General features: G+C 36.1%; 1 protein-coding gene across 1 annotated transcript in view; it reads left to right on the top strand.

Annotated features, from left to right (window-relative positions):
- Nucleotides 1–20,866, top strand: part of LOC134532345 (calcitonin gene-related peptide type 1 receptor-like) — a 164,990-nt gene that overhangs the window by 120,813 nt on the left and 23,311 nt on the right. The window contains exons 7-9 of the mRNA XM_063368770.1: nucleotides 8,020–8,176; nucleotides 11,487–11,614; nucleotides 20,028–20,113. Coding sequence (XP_063224840.1) covers nucleotides 8,020–8,176; nucleotides 11,487–11,614; nucleotides 20,028–20,113 — 371 coding nt within the window. The remainder of the gene's footprint in view (nucleotides 1–8,019; nucleotides 8,177–11,486; nucleotides 11,615–20,027; nucleotides 20,114–20,866) is intronic.

Genomic DNA, 20,866 nt, shown 5'->3' with positions numbered 1-20,866 from the left:
CATTTGGAAGCACCGACAACGAAAAGGCAGCACATTTGGAAGCACCGACTACGAAAAGGCAGCACATTTGGAAGCACCGACTACGAAAAGGCAGCACATTTGGAAGCACCGACTACGAAAAGGCAGCACATTTGGAAGCACCGACAACGAAAAGGCAGCACATTTGGAAGCACCGACAACGAAAAGGCAGCACATTTGGAAGCACCGACAACGAAAAGGCAGCACATTTGGAAGCACCGACAACGAAAAGGCAGCACATTGGAAGCACCGACAACGAAAAGGCAGCACATTTGGAAGCACCGCAAACGAAAAGGCAGCACATTTTGGATGCATCATCGAATAAGGAAGCACATTTGGAAGCTCCATCAACTAAAAAAGGCAAAAAGGAAGCACAAGTTACGAGATCTAAGTCTAAGTAAGAAATCATAATACAAGAAATAAAAACATTACATTCTTATAATTTAAATTATTTATTTTATTGCTTTACATTATACAAATGCAAGTAAAACAAGTCAATATTGTATGTAGCCAACATTCCTCAGTTCCTTGAGTATGAAGTATATTTCTTTGATGCACGAATAGTTTCCTGCACAAAGCGAACCATGTAGTAGTCTTAGCCGGTCAACCAATATGTTTGGATCTTTCCATGATGTGTAATCATTCTCTTCTACCACCATCTTCCTTGCACCTTTATAATAAATATTATGATCTCTGGTGTCTTCCGTTTTACCACAAACCTCAGGGTAACTTTCATGTTTGAGACGGTGATCATCACAAGCTTGATCAGATTTATTTAATATATCACGTCGTTTCCATCGTTTCGGTCTCAGGACACCGCCACATTCTTCGATCTTGGCAGCTTTAGGTGCTTCATCATAGTCTATGTCTTTGTCAACAGCCTCAGAGTCACTGTAACAATCACCGTAGAAGGAATCGTCTTCACCCAATTTACCGTAATAATTCGATGTTGATGATGTTGAAGTGTCTTCATCGTCTTCGTGCTTCCTTTTTAGGAGTCCATCATTTTTACAAAGTAGGAAAGATCTACTTGAATTCGGCTGGAATATATTCTCACTTTTCACGTTAAGGATTCTTCCATTGTCTTCATTATTCCGTAAATCATCAACCTTCTTCAATTTAAGTTCTTTGTCGAGATCGGAAGAGCCAAGAAAATTATTGTCGTAATGCAGATCACTCTTCCTTAGGCTAGTAGATTCATCGTTGACCTCTAGCTTGTACGCAGGCTTGGCGCTACAAGTTCTGCCATGTCTTTTTAGGCTCTCTCTCCGTGTAAACGACTTGCTACATCGAACACAACTTATCATATTGCGCAGTGAATTTTTAACACAGTCATTCTTCTCGTGTTGTCTTTTATTCTTTCTCAAGATAAATTCTTTACTGCAAAACTTACACCTATGTTCTTTTGAAACAGCGTCAGATCCCAAATCGGAATTCATATTAGTTACTGAGACTAATGCCAGATACCAATTGAGTGTTTTAAATTAGATTCAATACTTAAATAGAAATTTTTTCATATTTCATCAGCGAGAATTAATATATCTCATGCAAAAGTACTTTATGCATGTAGTTCTGCTTTTCAACAACAGATATCGCCACATGTCGCTTGCAGGTAAATAATATTTAGTTATTTTATGCGGGATGCGGGATGCTCACTAACGAACGCAAAAGAAGGATGGCTTCGTTAGACTCCAAGGAAAAGGAAGTTCGTCTTGCATGTTGGTGCTCCACAGATGTCTCATGGCGTAATATTAATTTGACTGAGTAATGATATTTGTTAATTCCACCTGATAAAAATATTGCAAGTTTTGATTTAGTAGCAGAAATTATCGAATTAAATGTAACTCCAAATAAAATGACATGTCTCATTAGAACAAAAAAAAATCCATGCAGAGAGCGGTTTCTCAGAATAGTCAGAAACACTTGAAGAAACCACAGGAATGATTGCAAGAACACGGGAAAAACCATCAAAATATTGTCAAGAATAATCAGGAGCACACTGAGAAAACCACTATAATATTAACATTAATAATCGGAAGCACACGGAGAAAACCATCATAATATTGGCAAGAATAATCAGAAGCACACGAAGAAAACCGCCACAAGTTTTCTTTGATATCATTTAAATACAAAAAAAAATTAATAAAAAATAAAAACGAAAAAAAATTCAAACATTCTGGCTTGTACTAGAACTCTATCTTTGCTCAACAATGAGAAGTTCACAAGCTAGCAGAATGTTTGAATTTTTTTTCGTTTTTATTTTTTATTAATTTTTTTTTGTATTTAAATGATATCAAAGAAAACTTGTGGCGGTTTTCTTCGTGTGCTTCTGATTATTCTTGCCAATATTATGATGGTTTTCTCCGTGTGCTTCCGATTATTATTGTTAATATTATAGTGGTTTTCTCAGTGTGCTCCTGATTATTCTTGACAATATTTTGATGGTTTTTCCCGTGTTCTTGCAATCATTCCTGTGGTTTCTTCAAGTGTTTCTGACTATTCTGAGAAACCGCTCTCTGCATGTATTTTTTTTTGTTCTAATGAGACATGTCATTTTATTTGGAGTTACATTTAATTCGATAATTTCTGCTACTAAATCAAAACTTGCAATATTTTTATCAGGTGGAATTAACAAATATCATTACTCAGTCAAATTAATATTACGCCATGAGACATCTGTGGAGCACCAACATGCAAGACGAACTTCCTTTTCCTTGGAGTCTAACGAAGCCATCCTTCTTTTGCGATCGTTAGTGAGCATCCCGCATCCCGCATAAAATAACTAAATATTATTTACCTGCAAGCGACATGTGGCGATATCTGTTGTTGAAAAGTAGAACTACATGCATAAAGTACTTTTGCATGAGATATATTAATTCTCGCTGATGAAATATGAAAAAATTTCTATTTAAGTATTGAATCTAATTTAAAACACTCAATTGGTATCTGGCATTAGTCTCAGTAACTAATATGAATTCCGATTTGGGATCTGACGCTGTTTCAAAAGAACATAGGTGTAAGTTTTGCAGTAAAGAATTTATCTTGAGAAAGAATAAAAGACAACACGAGAAGAATGACTGTGTTAAAAATTCACTGCGCAATATGATAAGTTGTGTTCGATGTAGCAAGTCGTTTACACGGAGAGAGAGCCTAAAAAGACATGGCAGAACTTGTAGCGCCAAGCCTGCGTACAAGCTAGAGGACAACGATGAATCTACTAGCCTAAGGAAGAGTGATCTGCATTACGACAATAATTTTCTTGGCTCTTCCGATCTCGACAAAGAACTTAAATTGAAGAAGGTTGATGATTTACGGAATAATGAAGACAATGGAAGAATCCTTAACGTGAAAAGTGAGAATATATTCCAGCCGAATTCAAGTAGATCTTTCCTACTTTGTAAAAATGATGGACTCCTAAAAAGGAAGCACGAAGACGATGAAGACACTTCAACATCATCAACATCGAATTATTACGGTAAATTGGGTGAAGACGATTCCTTCTACGGTGATTGTTACAGTGACTCTGAGGCTGTTGACAAAGACATAGACTATGATGAAGCACCTAAAGCTGCCAAGATCGAAGAATGTGGCGGTGTCCTGAGACCGAAACGATGGAAACTACGTGATATATTAAATAAATCTGATCAAGCTTGTGATGATCACCGTCTCAAACATGAAAGTTACCCTGAGGTTTGTGGTAAAACGGAAGACACCAGAGATCATAATATTTATTATAAAGGTGCAAGGAAGATGGTGGTAGAAGAGAATGATTACACATCATGGAAAGATCCAAACATATTGGTTGACCGGCTAAGACTACTACATGGTTCGCTTTGTGCAGGAAACTATTCGTGCATCAAAGAAATATACTTCATACTCAAGGAACTGAGGAATGTTGGCTACATACAATATTGACTTGTTTTACTTGCATTTGTATAATGTAAAGCAATAAAATAAATAATTTAAATTATAAGAATGTAATGTTTTTATTTCTTGTATTATGATTTCTTACTAAGACTTAGATCTCGTAACTTGTGCTTCCTTTTTGCCTTTTTTAGTTGATGGAGCTTCCAAATGTGCTTCCTTATTCGATGATGCATCCAAAATGTGCTGCCTTTTCGTTGGCGGTGCTTCCAAATGTGCTGCCTTTTCGTTGTCGGTGCTTCCAATGTGCTGCCTTTTCGTTGTCGGTGCTTCCAAATGTGCTGCCTTTTCGTTGTCGGTGCTTCCAAATGTGCTGCCTTTTCGTTGTCGGTGCTTCCAAATGTGCTGCCTTTTCTTTGTCGGTGCTTCCAAATGTGCTGCCTTTTCGTAGTCGGTGCTTCCAAATGTGCTGCCTTTTCGTAGTCGGTGCTTCCAAATGTGCTGCCTTTTCGTAGTCGGTGCTTCCAAATGTGCTGCCTTTTCGTTGTCGGTGCTTCCAAATGTGCTGCCTTTTCGTTGTCGGTGCTTCCAAATGTGCTGCCTTTTTGTTGTCGGTGCTTCCAAATGTGCTGCCTTTTCGTTGTCGGTGCTTCCAAATGTGCTGCCTTTTCGTTGTCGGTGCTTCCAAATGTGCTGCCTTTTCGTTGTCGGTGCTTCCAAATGTGCTGCCTTTTCGTAGTCGGTGCTTCCAAATGTGCTGCCTTTTCGTTGTCGGTGCTTCCAAATGTGCTGCCTTTTCGTAGTCGGTGCTTCCAAATGTGCTGCCTTTTCGTAGTCGGTGCTTCCAAATGTGCTGCCTTTTCGTAGTCGGTGCTTCCAAATGTGCTGCCTTTTCGTTGTCGGTGCTTCCAATTGTGCTGCCTTTTCGTTGTCGGTGCTTCCAAATGTGCTGCCTTTTTGTTGTCGGCGCTTCCAAATGTGCTGCCTTTTCGTTGTCGGTGCTTCCAAATGTGCTGCCTTTTCGTTGTCGGTGCTTCCAAATGTGCTGCCTTTTCGTTGTCGGTGCTTCCAAATGTGCTGCCTTTTCGTAGTCGGTGCTTCCAAATGTGCTGCCTTTTCGTTGTCGGTGCTTCCAAATGTGCTGCCTTTTCGTTGTCGGTGCTTCCAAATGTGCTGCCTTTTCGTTGTCGGTGCTTCGAAATGTGCTGCCTTTTCGATGACGGTGCTTCCAAATGTGCTGCCTTTTCGTTGTCGGTGCTTCCAAATGTGCTGCCTTTTCGTTGTCGGTGCTTCCAAATGTGCTGCCTTTTCGTTGTCGGTGCTTCCAAATGTGCTGCCTTTTCGTTGTCGGTGCTTCCAAATGTGCTGCCTTTTCGTTGTCGGTGCTTCCAAATGTGCTGCCTTTTCGTTGTCGGTGCTTCCAAATGTGCTGCCTTTTCGTTGTCGGTGCTTCCAAATGTGCTGACTTTTCGTTCTCGGTGCTTCCAAATGTGCTGCCTTTACGTTGTCGGTGCTTCCAAATGTGCTGCCTTTTCGTTGTCGGTGCTTCCAAATGTGCTGCCTTTTCGTTGTCGGTGCTTCCAAATGTGCTGCCTTTTCGTTGTCGGTGCTTCCAAATGTGCTGCCTTTTCGTTGTCGGTGCTTCCAAATGTGCTGCCTTTTCGTTGTCGGTGCTTCCAAATGTGCTGCCTTTACGTTGTCGGTGCTTCCAAATGTGCTGCCTTTTCGTTGGTGGTGCTGTCTTTTCGTTGTCAGTGCTTCCCTTTTGTTGATTGCGCGTAGTACAAAATGTAGTGATTGAATATTTACTAATTTAAAACCTCTTGGTGTTACTAAAATATTTTTCAAGGTTACTTGGTCCTTTAGTATGTTTAAAAAATGTCACGTTGGATTAATAGAATATAATTAGATAACGACGAAGTTCATGTGGTCCTGAAATGACTAGCCTATACGTCTGATAATGTCATGACTCGGTCTTATGGACTGAAGACAATTGATCTATATGTGTGGCTTTGTACATAAACGGCTTATATGTTATTCAGATTATTGAAAAATTAGACTTTCATAATAGGCTAATCGGCACTGATTAAATTCGTTGTCAGGTATATTGACTTGAGTTGTTTTTCGTAGAGCGAATGATTAATAAACTCCGCGAAAGGTAATGGAAAACAGAACCTAACATTTATTTAATAATTAGTTACAACTGTCACTGGTCAAGAATCGAACCTTGGACAGGGATCCATCGATTCGATTTGTAAGTTAATGAGTGATTTTTTTGATGAATTTTGGATTTTTTCCCGCTTTTCTAGCTACATTATTACATGATTTCAAGATGGCGTCCGAATTTCAAGATGGCGGGGGGCACCTCGGTAATAAATGATTACTGCACTGTAGCAGGTTAAAATAAAATTAACCAGATGTAAATGTACTCTATAATATGAGTACACACACAAGATGACGTACTCCAGCAGTTGGTCGCTCCTGGTAGCATGTACTGAACATTAAATGTCGGGTCCATGATGGTCGACAAGGACAAAGTCAAATTTCAAGGTCAAGGTCAAATTTCAAAGCCAAGGTCAAATTTCAAGGTCAAGGTCAAAGTTCAAGGTCAAGGTCAAAGTTCAATGTCAAGGTCAAAGTTCAAGGTCAAGGTCAAATTTCAAGGCCAAGGTCAAATTTCAAGGTCAAGGTCAAATTTCAAGGTCAAGGTCAAAGTTCAAGGTCAAGGTCAAATTTCAAGGTCAAGGTCAAAGTTCAAGGTCAAGGTCAAATTTCAAGGTCAAGGTCAAATTTCAATGTCAATGTCAAATTTCAAGGTCAAGGTCAAATTTCAAGGTCAAGGTCAAATTTCAAGGTCAAGGTCAAATTTCAAGGTCAAATTTCGAGGTCAAGGTCAAAGTTCAAGGTCAAGGTCAAAGTTCAAGGTCAAGGACAAAGGTCAAGGTCAATGTTCAATGTCAACAGTTGAGGACAAAAGTATGGTGACCAGATAATTATACTACATGTTATCGGCACACTCTAGCAGACGAAAACAAGATGGTGGTCTCCAGCGGATGAAGACAAGATGGCGGACATGTCGTCATACCAGCTGACGATATATATGTTTTGAAAAAAAGTGCTAGGAGTCAGTCTGCCTGCATCCACCGTTGAGGAAGGAGCCTGTCGCCATTTTTAGTTTTTTTTGGACTCACCGGGTTTGAACCGAGGACGGTGATCGATATAATCAATCAGAATTCGAATAAGTTAATTTTTTGATGAATTTTGGAATTTTTTTCATTAAAATCGGATAATAATTAAAGATTTTCAAGATGGCGTCCAAATTTCAAGATGGCGGCCGTAACAAAAATTGCAACGGTGACGTCATCATCCAATATGGCGGAAAACACATCACCGGAATTTTCTAGAACATAATGACGTCATCCAAAATGGCGGATCCAAGATGGCGGATCCAAAATGGCCGCCGTGATCTACTTGTCCCGTTACGTTATGTCCCGTTACGATATGTCCCGTTACGCTGTGTCCCGTTACGCTGTGTCCCGTTACGCTGTGTCCCGTTACTCTGTGTCCCGTTACGCTTATCCAAGATGGCCGCCGTGACGTCACAATCCAAGATGGCCGCCGTGACGTCAGAATCCAAGATGGCGGAGCCGGCTCTCGGCTCCACACCCAGAACCCAGATCTAGGAAATACTATTATATACTACTTATGTCATTTCATAATAACTTCATTCAAACCTACAAAACAAGAAATATTTTTTAAACTTTTATACACATTACTTAGGTGATGCAAGTGCAACAAAAAAAAACTATTTACTCAAAAGTTATCGCGTCCACATACACACATAACGATTCCAATTACAATAAGGCTTACGTCTTTTCGCCAGTCGACTTTAGTTGCTGCAATCACAAATATATGACTTTATAAATTACATGACGAACTCAACTCTACTTAAATGTCACTCACTCGCTTGAAATGAAATTTGTGAACTCATTTCATAAAAACTTGTCTCTACTAGAATGTGAACTTCTCTTGTTGAAAAGTGGCGTTGAGACATAACTTATGGATAAGTGAGCAATACTTTTGAATATAATGTGTCTTAAATGTCAAACTTAAATTTAAATCCGTTTTTATTTCCAGAACAGTATCGTGTGCAAGTTAGTGGTTCTGCTCACGAAGTATTTTAGGCTAAGCAACTACCTTTGGATGTTCTGTGAAGGGCTGTACCTACATCACATCATCACTATAGCTTTCAAGAAAGTCCAGAAACTTTTGATATTCTACATCGTTGGTTGGGGTAAGTACCTTCGTTGAATATAATTTAATTTATTTAAAGTAATTTTACTGTCATATAACAGTATGTTACTATCTATTAGAAATTATTTATAAAATAATGAACTTTTTAAGAAAACATGCTTTTATTTATGACATGCCTTTTATGAAAAAAAACTTGAGTTTAATGTACAAAATCAATGATTATGTAACTACGTGAAGTTTACCTATCTTTTCAGCAAGAACAAATTTTTTAAAATTATATTTGACTAAATTGAGGACTATGAAGGTTTTCAGTTTACCTTAATTTTACTAAAAACTAAAATTTAGGCAACTCATAACAAATAATTAGTTTAAGGGGCCTTCCGTGATCACCATGCTTATCAAGGCAAAACTTGACTTTTAACGACTTTTTTATTTCGTTGCATACGCGAATTTTCGTGCACGATATTAAGGATGTGTTGTTCGTTTCATAATGACCGTTAGTTATAGGTTACTTTGCAAGTTAGGACATCATTTAAAAAGGAATAAGGTGAAGATCTGAAAGAACATCTCTAAATCAATACTTTTTTCTGATACTTTTAAAATATTTTATAATGGTCATTGCATAAGAATTGTTCATGCCCTAGAAGCTGACACCGACACGTAACTTTTTCCAAACCCACAAGAATAAATAAATTAATACTTAAAAAAACTAAGGTAATTTGGCACCTGCCCAGCTTTAATATAACTATTACGGGTTTTGAAGCATGCAATTTGCAATACAACCATAAACCAACTGTCCTAACAATGATGATTGAAATACGAATGCCAGAACCATTTAATTTATTAGCTACATAGTAAGAGTAGAGGGTTGCTTTACGTTTAACAATATTTGTTATATCTGTACTAGCCTATAAAGTGTTTTAAAAATACTTGCAAAAAAATAAATATTTCCATAAAAATAAATTTTAAATTTTAAACTGTCGCCACTCTACGAAACGACTTTCGCGAACCAGCAGTAGTGTACATTGTGTGCCGAAACGACACAGTTGTCTCGTCCAAACTGTTTTTGTTTGTTTAAATATTGACATTTAATTATTATTTATATTTTCTTACGTCACTGTTATGCCTAAATATTGTGACATGTATATTTCACTGCAGACTCTATGACTACGAATTATCTGTAAGAAGTGAATTTTCGAGAACCCACTAGGAGTCAATTAGATATTATACGAACTATGATTAAACTATTTAATACAGACTATAGTATTAACATATACGTATATTTTAAAAATAACTTTTTTATGATATTTGTAAGTTAATGTTTATGTTTGGTTTCCGGTAAACTATGTCTGGTAAATGTTCGTCAGCATAGAAGCCAGCCAATCAGAGAGCAACTTTTGAAAGATTGGCAATTTTGAATGTGTTATGTCGCCCCGACTCCTACAGTAGAGGCTCTCGCTGGTCCCCCTCGCTGGTACCGCTACCAGCGGTAGTCAGGCCTTCAGCCGCCGGACAGTCGCTCCGATGCCGCCGCGCGAGTATAGCCAGTGTCACTCGCCGGTAGGTGGAGCTGTCTCTCCCCGCTACACTTCCCCCGTGCTGGTGGGCGGGGCCCTTTCATACCCGCGGAGGCCAGGCGTGGAAGCGCCCGGACACCGCGTTTCACGTCACAAGTTTCCCTCACCCGACGGCGCAAGCCTCGCCAATCCCCCGAGGCGACGACCCCAGAATTCTCCAGACCTCTCGGCGTCCACGCCTCCAGACTGGCCCGGTGGCCATGCGACTCACAGACCTCCTTAGCCGGGGGTGGAGGGGAGAGTGTCCGTGGCCTCTCGAACTCCGCGGCAGTCGGTGGCCAGCGTAACTATTGTATGCTTTCTTAAACCTGCTACATCTCAGTAACATTGTTTCACTACAATATTTTAAATATTAGGAAATCTAAACATTTTTAATTATTTTATTTCAATATTTAAGTAACAGAATAATTAATTATTTTTCAGGCGATTGCTTGAAAAATGTATTTATTTAAAGTTATTTCCGACAAATTAAATACCTGTGTACAGTAAAATGGTATAGTGAATACATTTTCAAGTAATTTTAAAATAAACTTTATTAATTTTAAAAAAAATTTTCAAGAGAAAGAGGGAATATAATTGAGCTCATTTTAAATAAAAAGAAATTTGGAAGAATAAGTTATACGACATGTATTTTGATTATATAATAAATTTGATTCACATTAGTTTACAAAATATTTGATTTTAATTAGTCAATAACTTGATTTCTTTATCTATAAAAACTGATTTAAAAAATATGATAGTTTATTTAAACAAATATGTATAATTAACGTTAAATAACTGAATTTATGATGTTTGTTTTTCAATAAAGTTTTTAATTATTAACTGATTTTAATAAAATTAAGAAATAGATGTATAATGTAAACTTACTAACAAAAAACTTTTAATTTTTTATATTGTACCTTTAAATGTGTAATAAAAAGTGGCTACCTTGTTTACAAAATAATATATATAATGGTATTAAACATGTAAACAATAGATACTTAAAACGTTTTATGTTTGCAAAAAAAATTATCCTTTAAGTTACGAGTATGTACTCGTTGCCTTAAAAGTAATGATTGTGGTTGTATTAGTTTAAAACAATACACTTTCTATGTAATAACTTGGAAAAATAGCGTGATTCACCAATAAACTCTTTATAAAAAATCTCTAGGGGACTCACAGTCCTATCACAAATAAGAAAGGATCACCGATATATCACTGTACATTATTAAATACCTTTTAAACATAGTATAATACCTCATCTCTCAGAAGACAGTGAAAGTAAAAAAAATATAATTTTGATTAAATACAAGCTACTGTTGTTAATACGAATAATATATGTAATAATGTTTTCTACTCATTCATTTATTTACTTATTAATCAACCGTTTATTTGGAAGTAATCCTTAAATCCATATCCAAAGACAGCGAATTGCAAAATGAGTCAGAGTAACGTTAGCAGTAGGTAGGTGCATATTTTTTAACATTAAACTTGAATAAAAATATTTCTAAAGTTATTATTTAGTTTCAATATTCAAATAAAAAAAGAAAAATTGAAAAACCTTACGTTTTCCCACCACTATATAGTTATGATATACGCTTACCGAAACTCTTTTCTTATTATTATTTTGTTTGGTAAAAAATAACTCGTATTATAGGCAAATTAAGCATTAATGAATAAATTGTCGGATTATTTACTTGAAGATGACAAAACAGTTTCTGTTCAATTTAAGATATTACCGGTGCTACAACAGTTTATGTTACTATACTTATGTGTGTATGTTGGATGCTGCAGGTTTGCCACTTATATTCGTGTCGCTGTACGCACTGTTCCGGGCAGTTTTCTCGGACTCAGACTGCTGGGCGTTCCCCACGCCGCACTCCGAGTGGCTCCTGTATGTGCCCTGCCTTCTCAGTCTGCTGGTAAGAACAAGTACATATTCACTGACTCATCGGTTGCTATGTTTTTACTATCCAATATTGCTCTAAATAAAAATAACCATGAACAATCGTGCTCATTTTTTTCCGTAGGGAAAAACTAACATTTTATTATTTTTTTCATTAAAACTTTATTCTAAGTTACATTATAAGAAAGTGTTTTAAATGTCATGATTCCTTAAACTACTACTCGCAGCAACTTCTCGAATAATTTACTGGTTATTTATATTTAAAACTCTCCTTTGTTTATACTGTATAGTCCACTTGGATGCAAAAACACTGTCACAGAGTTGCATAGGGATATAGATACTGTCGGCCATTTTTTACTTTGAAACAACATTCGGTACCCAAAAAATTAAAAATAAAAATATCAAAAATTTGTGAAATGTTGAAATAACACTCCAGTTACAGAAATTTTTGAAGAAGCGTTATCCATCACCACAAGCCTGCAGCCTGGCGCCGGAACCCCTATTCTACACTACTACGTACCACCCCCAAAAAACTACAGCGACTATGCAAGTGCGCGAGTGTGCGAGTGCGCAATGGTTTAAATGCGCAAGTGTGCCAGTGCGCAAGTGTACACTTGTGTAAGTGCGCAAGTGTGCAGGTGCGCAAATGCTCGAGTGAGACAATGCGCAATATAGCAAGATTGTAAGTGTGCGACTGCAAGTATGCAATTGGGCAAGCGCGTAAGTGGGCGAGTGAGAAAGTGCGCAAGATACCAAGATAACAAGAGCTCAGTTATGCAAATGTGAAAGCAGTCAAGTGTGCAAATGGGCAATAGTCCAAGCGTGCAAGTGGCCAAGTGTGCAAGCGTGCAAGCATGCCAGTGTGCAATTGTGAATATGTGCAATTTTGCAAATGAACAAGTGTGCAAGAGTGCAAGCATACAAGTGTGCAAGTGAACAAGCATACAAGTGATAAAGTGTGCAAGTGTGCAATCATTTAAGTATGCAAGCATGCAAGATTCAAGCGTGCGATATTGCAAGTAATCAAGCGTGCAAGTATGCAAGCGTGCAAGAGTGTTAGTGTGCAAGCGTTCAAATATCCAAGCATACAAGTGTGCAAATGTGCTAACGTGAATGTTTGCATGTGTGAATCTGTGTAATTGTCAAAGCATGCATGTGTGCAATGGTGAAAACGTGCAAGTGTACAATTGTGAAAACTTTCAATTGTGCAATTGTGCAACATGCAATAGTGCAAACGTGCAATTGGACAAATGTTCAAAATATTCTCGTCAATTCTTCCTCTCCCCTGTAGTCTCCTCTACCGGTTCCCTCACCACATACCTAACTATTCCCCTCCTCGGCCATTTCCCCTCGTGCGATCGGAATTTTCGTACCGTTCGAAAATTGTTGCCTCCTCAGCAAAGAGGTTTCACTTCTAATATATTTTACAGCATTTATATAATATGTACATTCCAAAAAATATATATACCAGTGCTGTAAGAATAAATATTTCTTCAGTCTCATTTTAGAAACATTTTTAAAAATTTTATTTTTCGTTTTCTAAGTACTAATCTCGAGCGATTAAATGCTGCTTACATTGGCTAAAATTCTTTAACGTTTTTATGTATGTAAATTATATGCTATGGGAATATCCTACTTTACAGTTAGAAAAAAAATATTTTCCTATTTAATGGTATAATGCCTCACTCGATGACTTTCAATACAACTTTGATTAAAACTGTATCTCTTATAAAAATTTTATTTTCACCATCATCACCCATTTCACTCAAAGTCTGCTATTTATGTCCTCGCCTTTTTATGTAAACTGATTTGGAGCACGTAATTAAACAGTATTTGGTACTAGATACTGAAAAGTAGTGTTTAGTTAACAAATGTATTCCTGAAATTGCAGTAAGGGTTTGGCGTGCTTTCCTTATTAGCTTAAAGGTTTGAAATTTTGTTAAAAATTATGACATCTGCATCAATCTTGTGAAATAGTTGGAAAATATGTTGTATTCATTACGGTTGTCTTAGTTTACTAGAAAATGTGATTCTCGCCTACACTTTCGCCTTCTTTATTGTTTTAATACCACTAAATTTTGCTTCCTGTAACACTTTATTGCACACTTGATTACTGTTTTACATCGTATTTTGATAGAAAGAAAAATATTCCCATCCTTCATGCAGCAAGATATTATATTTCTGAAATAAAACATTATATATCTGTCCCTTGCTTCTCTTGCCTACCCACTGGTGAGTACTGAAAGTCCTGATTTATGTTACATATACTTCAAGGTATGAGTGTTTCGCCCGTGTTACAATATGCGTTTCTGCCGCTGCATGAAAACCGATCTGGTTTAACGTGATGCTGATAAAGAGTGGTGTACAAAGGTTCCTCTGCCACACACTAGGGCCTGCCGCAGGTCCCTACACTGATGCATTGTGCTGCGCTGGCCCAGAACTGCAGGTGGCCAGAAATAAGCCAAACCACTACAGTTAAGCACACGCTGTCACACTGTGCGGTTGTACCGCAGCGGTTGCTAGCTTCTACTAGGTTCGTTTTTCTAGGCTATTTGTTTTAAGGTTGGATTTTGATAAATTTGCTTGGTGTTTTATTGAAAGATAGGCACTGTGCATTCTAAGAAAAAACGGATGAAAGACTATTTAGCAAAAATCGTTACGGAATTTTTTTTAATTTTATCTTCAGCCTTGAATGAGATTTTTCTTCACTAAAAACACAAAAAAAAAATCTATACAACAAAAATTGTGGATTTTGCATCAAGCTTTAAATCCCTATATAAGAATATATATTTATATGTATATAATTTTACGTGTGTATGCATTTATTTTACTCTGCTGCCAAAACTACACATCGCAGAGGAATCTTGTTTGTCTATGGTAGTAGCCCCACGTCTTCCATTGTGAACTATGGTGATTGCGTGTCGATAGCAGTAATGGTATGGGAGATATTGGACATACATGCTTCAGTTAATTTTTCATAAGAATAAGTGTACGAATAAAATTTATTTGTGTATGCATCAGAAAACAAAATATCTTATGTACTGTATAAGTATTTTAATATAATAATTAAGTACCTGAATGACCGAGCTTTGCTCGGTATTTTTTTTTATTTGGTAAATTGTGTTTTTTAGAAATTATATTTAAATACGAATTACATACTGATGAAATGATTAAATATGAAGAATATTTTTCGATCTTACCGACATAATAATAAAATATGAACTGGTTATTCAAATAAAAAATCACGAGTGCAATTAGTTTAATATTTTATTAGAAATAAATAATTAATTTTTTACAGTTTATCAAACAACTACGTAAGTATATATATATATATATATATATATATATATATATATATATATATATTTATATATATATATTTTTTTGTCATCACAGTTTTAATTTTGAAATGGGTCTTAATCTAATACTTCCTTCCATACTATATTGCGGGTATGTCGAGAATTTTCATTTGAAGATGGACTTTTAACGTAGTTGTTCGCTTAACTCTAGAAAATGCCAAATATAAATGCCATGCATTGAGATCGGACTTGACTTAAAGTCAACCCCAACAGATTCGAAAGTTTGCCCTTGGGATTTGTGGACAGTCATGGCAAATGCAGTTCTAACGGGAAATTGGTGACGCTGCATGGTGCATACCAGTTATCCTGTAGGTGAGTCAAGGGTTATCCTTGATATATGGAATTCTTTGCCGGATTGTTCACCAGTAACAATTTTTGCCTTTATTATGTGATTGCACAGACGATGTTCCTCAAGGTGTTCTTGAGACGAGTTGCGGCTTCGTGAAGTTAGATTGTTTATAAGCGTTTTTTTTTCAAAGATCGTTTAGGCATTTTTAAGTGAACACATGAGTTTAAAAGACACAAATAATATAGGTAAGTAAACAATTTATTTTCTTCGTCTAACCTAAAACCAAACACTCATTGGCTTAGTGTTGCTTAACAGCGCCATTTATTGGAGTAGCTTTAGTGTTGTTGTGTCGTTAAAGCTGGTATAATTGCTCGCTAATTTATGTCAGGAAGAGGCATTTATGTTTAAGTTGATTATCGATAAAGATGATTAGTAAAAACATAGATAAAACGATAATTTCTAAAAATGAATCCTAGCTAGATCGATTTACCGCCCCCGAAACCCCCTGCATACTAAATTTCATGAAAATTGTTGGAGTCGTTTCCGAGATTCAGATAATATATATCCAAGAATTGCTCGTTTGAAGATATAAAATAAGCATTTTTTTCAAAGATCGTTTAGGCATTTTTAAGTGAACACATGAGTTTAAAAGACACAAATAATATAGGTAAGTAAACAATAATTGATTTTCTTCGTCTAACCTAAAACCAAACACTCATTGGCTTAGTGTTGCTTAACAGCGCCATTTATTGGAGTAGCTTTAGTTTTGTTGTGTCGTTAAAGCAGTTTGTTGCTCCCAATTAAAAAAAATGGTATTATTACTTGCCAAAAGATGTCAGGAAGAGTCATTTATGTATAAGTTGACTATTGATAAAGTTGATTATTGAAAACACGGATAAAACGACATTTTCTAAAAATGAATCCTAGCTAGATCGATTTATCGCTCCCAAAACCCCCTGCATACTAAATTTCATGAAAATCGTTGTAGCCGTTTCCGAGATTCAGATTATATATACAAGAATTGCTCATTTAAAGATATTATGTAACATTTGTTTATACTTATTATGTAAGATATTTATGTACAAAAAAAAAGTCTTTTAAACACATGTATTTTAAACCAAAAAAATACTGTATTAGATGTAATAATTACATTTACGATAAAAAACGCAGCGAAGCGTGTACTTGCCGCTAGTTATTGATACATTTATATCATTTTTAGTTTTTATGTGCATTAATAGGTTATTAAAAAATTTTTTTCCGTTAGTTACACACTTAACATTTAAATTGGTTCTTTTTAATGAATATTTTTAATTAATTTAAATTCAATTACTTTATTTTTTTTATTTCGTACGTCTAAAATATTTCATTGATTTTAATTTGTAACCGGCACTTTATCAAATGTACTTCTGCAGCCTTAGTAAGACAGTCGCTGTAAACATGTATGCGTATGTATGTGTATCTGTATGCATGCATGATGTATGTACGTATGTATTTATGTATGTATACATGTATGCAGCAGTGAGTAACATTTCTAAGTGTTTGGCTTATTGCAAGAAAAATTGCTAGTTCGGAGAGTCGTTAAAACAATATTAAAATCACCTATAATGATTTAAGTTAAATATATTATATTACATAGGAGTCAAAATACCTGGAAAGATTATTTGTTATAACATATATATATCCTTAGGCGCGTGATATAGGTTCATTTAATAATTTTTATACTGTAACAAATAATAATAAAATAATATGTCAAGTGACAAGAAAAATATTTTGATCAAAATTAACAAGTGTATAACAATAAATCTTTTATAATTTTAATCATCCTCAGACATTTAAAGTCTAGTCTTAGTTAGTCAGTAACCAGTTTTTTTTAAGCTAACACAATTGTCTTTAAGTTTATCATTCCATTTTTACTCATAAATTATTTTTAAAAACATTTTCGTCCTTCAACTTTCGATATCTAATCGCTTCAGTTTTTTTCTTATTTTATTTCTTATCCTTATCTGCCAGGTGTTGTCAATGTTATGTCCTGTTAGCGGGAACAGTGTGACTCGCGCTGCTCATCCAGGCAAACTGCGCTCGGAACAGCTGCATGGTAGAAACGCAATAGTGCAACACCAGCTTTATGTTGTGGTGTCACAACTGTAATACGGGCTTCACTTACGTAGAAACTTTGGGTTTTGTTTGTTCTCATTTCGTAAAGCTACAAGACATAAAGATTTTTTTTATTTTATTTGGAAGGTATGGAGGACAGATATAAAACTTGTGTATTGCCGTAAACTTCGCCATAAATTTATGACAATTTCTAAATGTAAACATTTACAAAACTTAAAGGATGCTTTTATTAATGTATTAAACTTTAGAAAAGTTCATATTCATACTATTTAATTGCGATTTTTTTTGTAAACATAAGATTAAGCCCCTTTTATTTTAATAAATTGGCAGGAGCATTGTTGAATGTTGGTAAGCAGAGTAAATATTTTATAAATTCAATTTGTTTTACAAATAAGAATATTATCATATAAACTAGGCTTAGCTTTAAGTATTGTTACGACCGGGTTCGTAATGGATAGCCCAATTAAAGATTTTACTACGCAGTTCTATTTATCGCCAATATTTACATCACTAAAAATAATCTTCTAAAAATGCCTATTAATTAATTAAACTTAAAAATGTTCGTTTCCCAGTCACTCGGTTCTTACACACTGCAATCCTCGCTGGGCCGCACCTCTGGCGCAACTCTCGCCGCAGCAGCCCTCGTGGGCCTCCGTCGCGGTACTCCGCCGCCGCACTCCCCTTCGTCGAGGATTCACTCGACGCTTCGTTCGGAACTTCGCTCGGAACTTCGCTCGGAACTCCACCGCGCCCGCGACACTATCGCCCGGAACTGAACTCTCGACCCTGGAACCTTCGTCCAGGGACTTCGCCGCTCCGCCGCCCCCGCGGCACTATCGCCCGGAAACTCTGCCGCGGGAAAACTCCCGAATCCACTTCACTCCTCACTGACTTACTGCCACAGAGGCTGGCGTCCTGGGCTTATATATAGGCCCAGGCTCCCTTCTAGAATTAACGAGCGCGGCTGGGGCCAGTCGCGTCATTCCGCGCCGACCCGACGCGAGAAATCTCTAGACACGCGTCGGCAGCTGCTAGGTGGCGCACGGAACTTCCCAGCTGTCAGTTGCTGAGATAAAGCGTTGCGCGGGGAGGGGTGGGAAGGAAGGGGGGAAGCGACGATCCTTGTAATCTTCCGGACGCGCGTGGTACGTCTCACGTTTTGGCGGCCACGTGATGTCAGCCAGCTCTGCACCTGCACGCCGTAGCCTTGCTTATGTTCGTAACAGTATGTTTAGTAACTCTAACTTATTTTGCACAAGGAATCACCTTCCAAAAAAATCAGGTGATTTACTGAACAAACTGTACAACACAAATTTAATATATTTTAGATATGAAAATCAGAGTAGAATATTTGCTACAATATATGGCGAAGTCTTTTGGATATGCTTATAAATGGTGGCTGTATGTATGAATAGTACTGTCTGCTATTACAATGTGGATACATGCCAAATGTCTGTCGGTTGGCTTTATGGTTTAAATAAAACGTAAGTTTATATTGATTCATAAATATTGCTGCATAATGAAGCTGAAGATAATGCGAATATATGCTTCGTAGTCTTTATACTATACGTCTGTAAGCCTTTTTAAGATTCGAGGTGCTCTGCTTAGTGTTAAATAAGTATCGGAAGTTTTTGTTTGAGGTTTCTTGACTCGGCTTTTAGCCGCATCCATAGTGAACTCTTTTCTTTTGACCTTGCTGGTTGCCATATTGCATTTATACTTGGCCATATAGACTCAACGAGTCTACGGGTTAGAATCAAACACATTTGTAGATGTATGTATCCTAAAAAAATCTATTTACTGGGTAAAAGTGGGATTTCATCGTGAAAAGGATGCACTTTGCTGAATATTTTCATCAGTTATAGCAATCATAAATTTTGGATAACTGTTGACTATTGCCTTATTGGGTCAATAGTAGACAGAAGTTATTGCCGATTGTTCAAAAAAAGTTGTCAAATCTGCTTAATAATGATTTTATTTAATAGAACTAGTTAACAAAGCAAATGCTAAGGACTATAAGTATCTTAGTTAGAAACTACATAAAAGTATTTTGCTACACGAAGGATGATGGTCTATAATGCTTACAATATTGATTCCAAGGTGCATTGAAAAAATGGGTGCAGGGAATACTTAACCTTAACTATGTATATAGTGTGTGTAAGCCAAATATTTCAAAGTCTCACGATGAGATATGTTTCGTAACAACCTTAAGTGGGAAGAATATAAGCTGCGTATTGAAGTATTTCAGCAGTATGTTTTAATATCATTATTTATTAATGTAGTACCATACCACTATATGGTGTTCAGATCACACACAAACTTAGTTATGAAACGCTACACTTTATTTTCATTTTACGTTTAAAAATTATATTTTACATAATAAAATATATATTTGATTATATTTTTAGTAAAAACGTGTTTTTTTTACTTTTTCAAAATTTAATCAATGAAATAATATATATAAACCAATTTTATTAATATAATACAAAGTTAAAAAAATTTTATATCTTAAAAATAATTATATTTCCCAGGAAAAAAGGTATTTACAAACAATTTGATATTTAGTAGTATTATTAGACAATTAAATGAATAAGGTTTTGTATACTATATTTTCGTATTGTTCTGTGAAAAAATACAAATCAGATTTTTTTTTTTTTACTTTGCAGGTAAACACAGCTTTCTTAGTTCATATTATAAGGATATTAATGAGTAAGCTAAGAGCTTCTTACTCCCATGAATCTCTACAGTACAGGTAAGATTTACTAATGTTTTGCGAATTGATTTATTAAACGTGATTATTTATTTGCATACAAATGAATAGTTTTACTAATAAATAAGAGCACTGTTTAGGCAATAACTTTGGTACCTAAAAAAAGATGCCTTAGAGAATACTGTTATGCGGACATTCGAGAACAAAGGCTGCTTGATTTTCGCGCCATGCATCCTCACCTCGTGCTGCTGATACTTGGGTGGGAGGCGGGCAGCCACTTCGCTGGCTTTGGAGAGAGATCACGTTCAGACGGTCGTTCAGAACGACACAATACTCGCCAGGTTCCACATGCCTAGTGTTGCGATATTCCCGGATATTGCCGGAAAATTCCACTTTTCTAAAGAAATAAGTGTCAAGCTTTTGTTTTTAATGCAAAATTTTATTGTTTCATAACTGAGTCATTTAATAATTTGTGATGTAACCTTGTTAAAGGTAAATCCAAGTTATTTGAGTTTTTTTTCCAAACATTATTTTTAAAAGTAAAGACACTCTCATATTTCAAGGCCGTTGCTAGCTTTCACAAACTGGGAACTCACGCACGTGATGATTTAGCAGAATTTTACATTATTTAATTAATGCCTTTCTATATACAGTTATAAATACATTGTGGCACTCTACTTTAAAAAAATTGATGTGAAATGAATTAAACAGATATACTTTCAGATTTACATAAATCGTAGCATATAAAAGTAGGTACTGACATACGGTTCTGGGTAAGGTGTCTGAGGTGCCAAC

The sequence above is a fragment of the Bacillus rossius genome, chromosome 5 (genome assembly GCF_032445375.1).
Source record: "Bacillus rossius redtenbacheri isolate Brsri chromosome 5, Brsri_v3, whole genome shotgun sequence".
Taxonomy (NCBI): domain Eukaryota; kingdom Metazoa; phylum Arthropoda; class Insecta; order Phasmatodea; family Bacillidae; genus Bacillus; species Bacillus rossius.
Note: the sequence above shows the minus strand (reverse complement) of the source record. Positions and strands in the feature narration are given on the sequence as shown.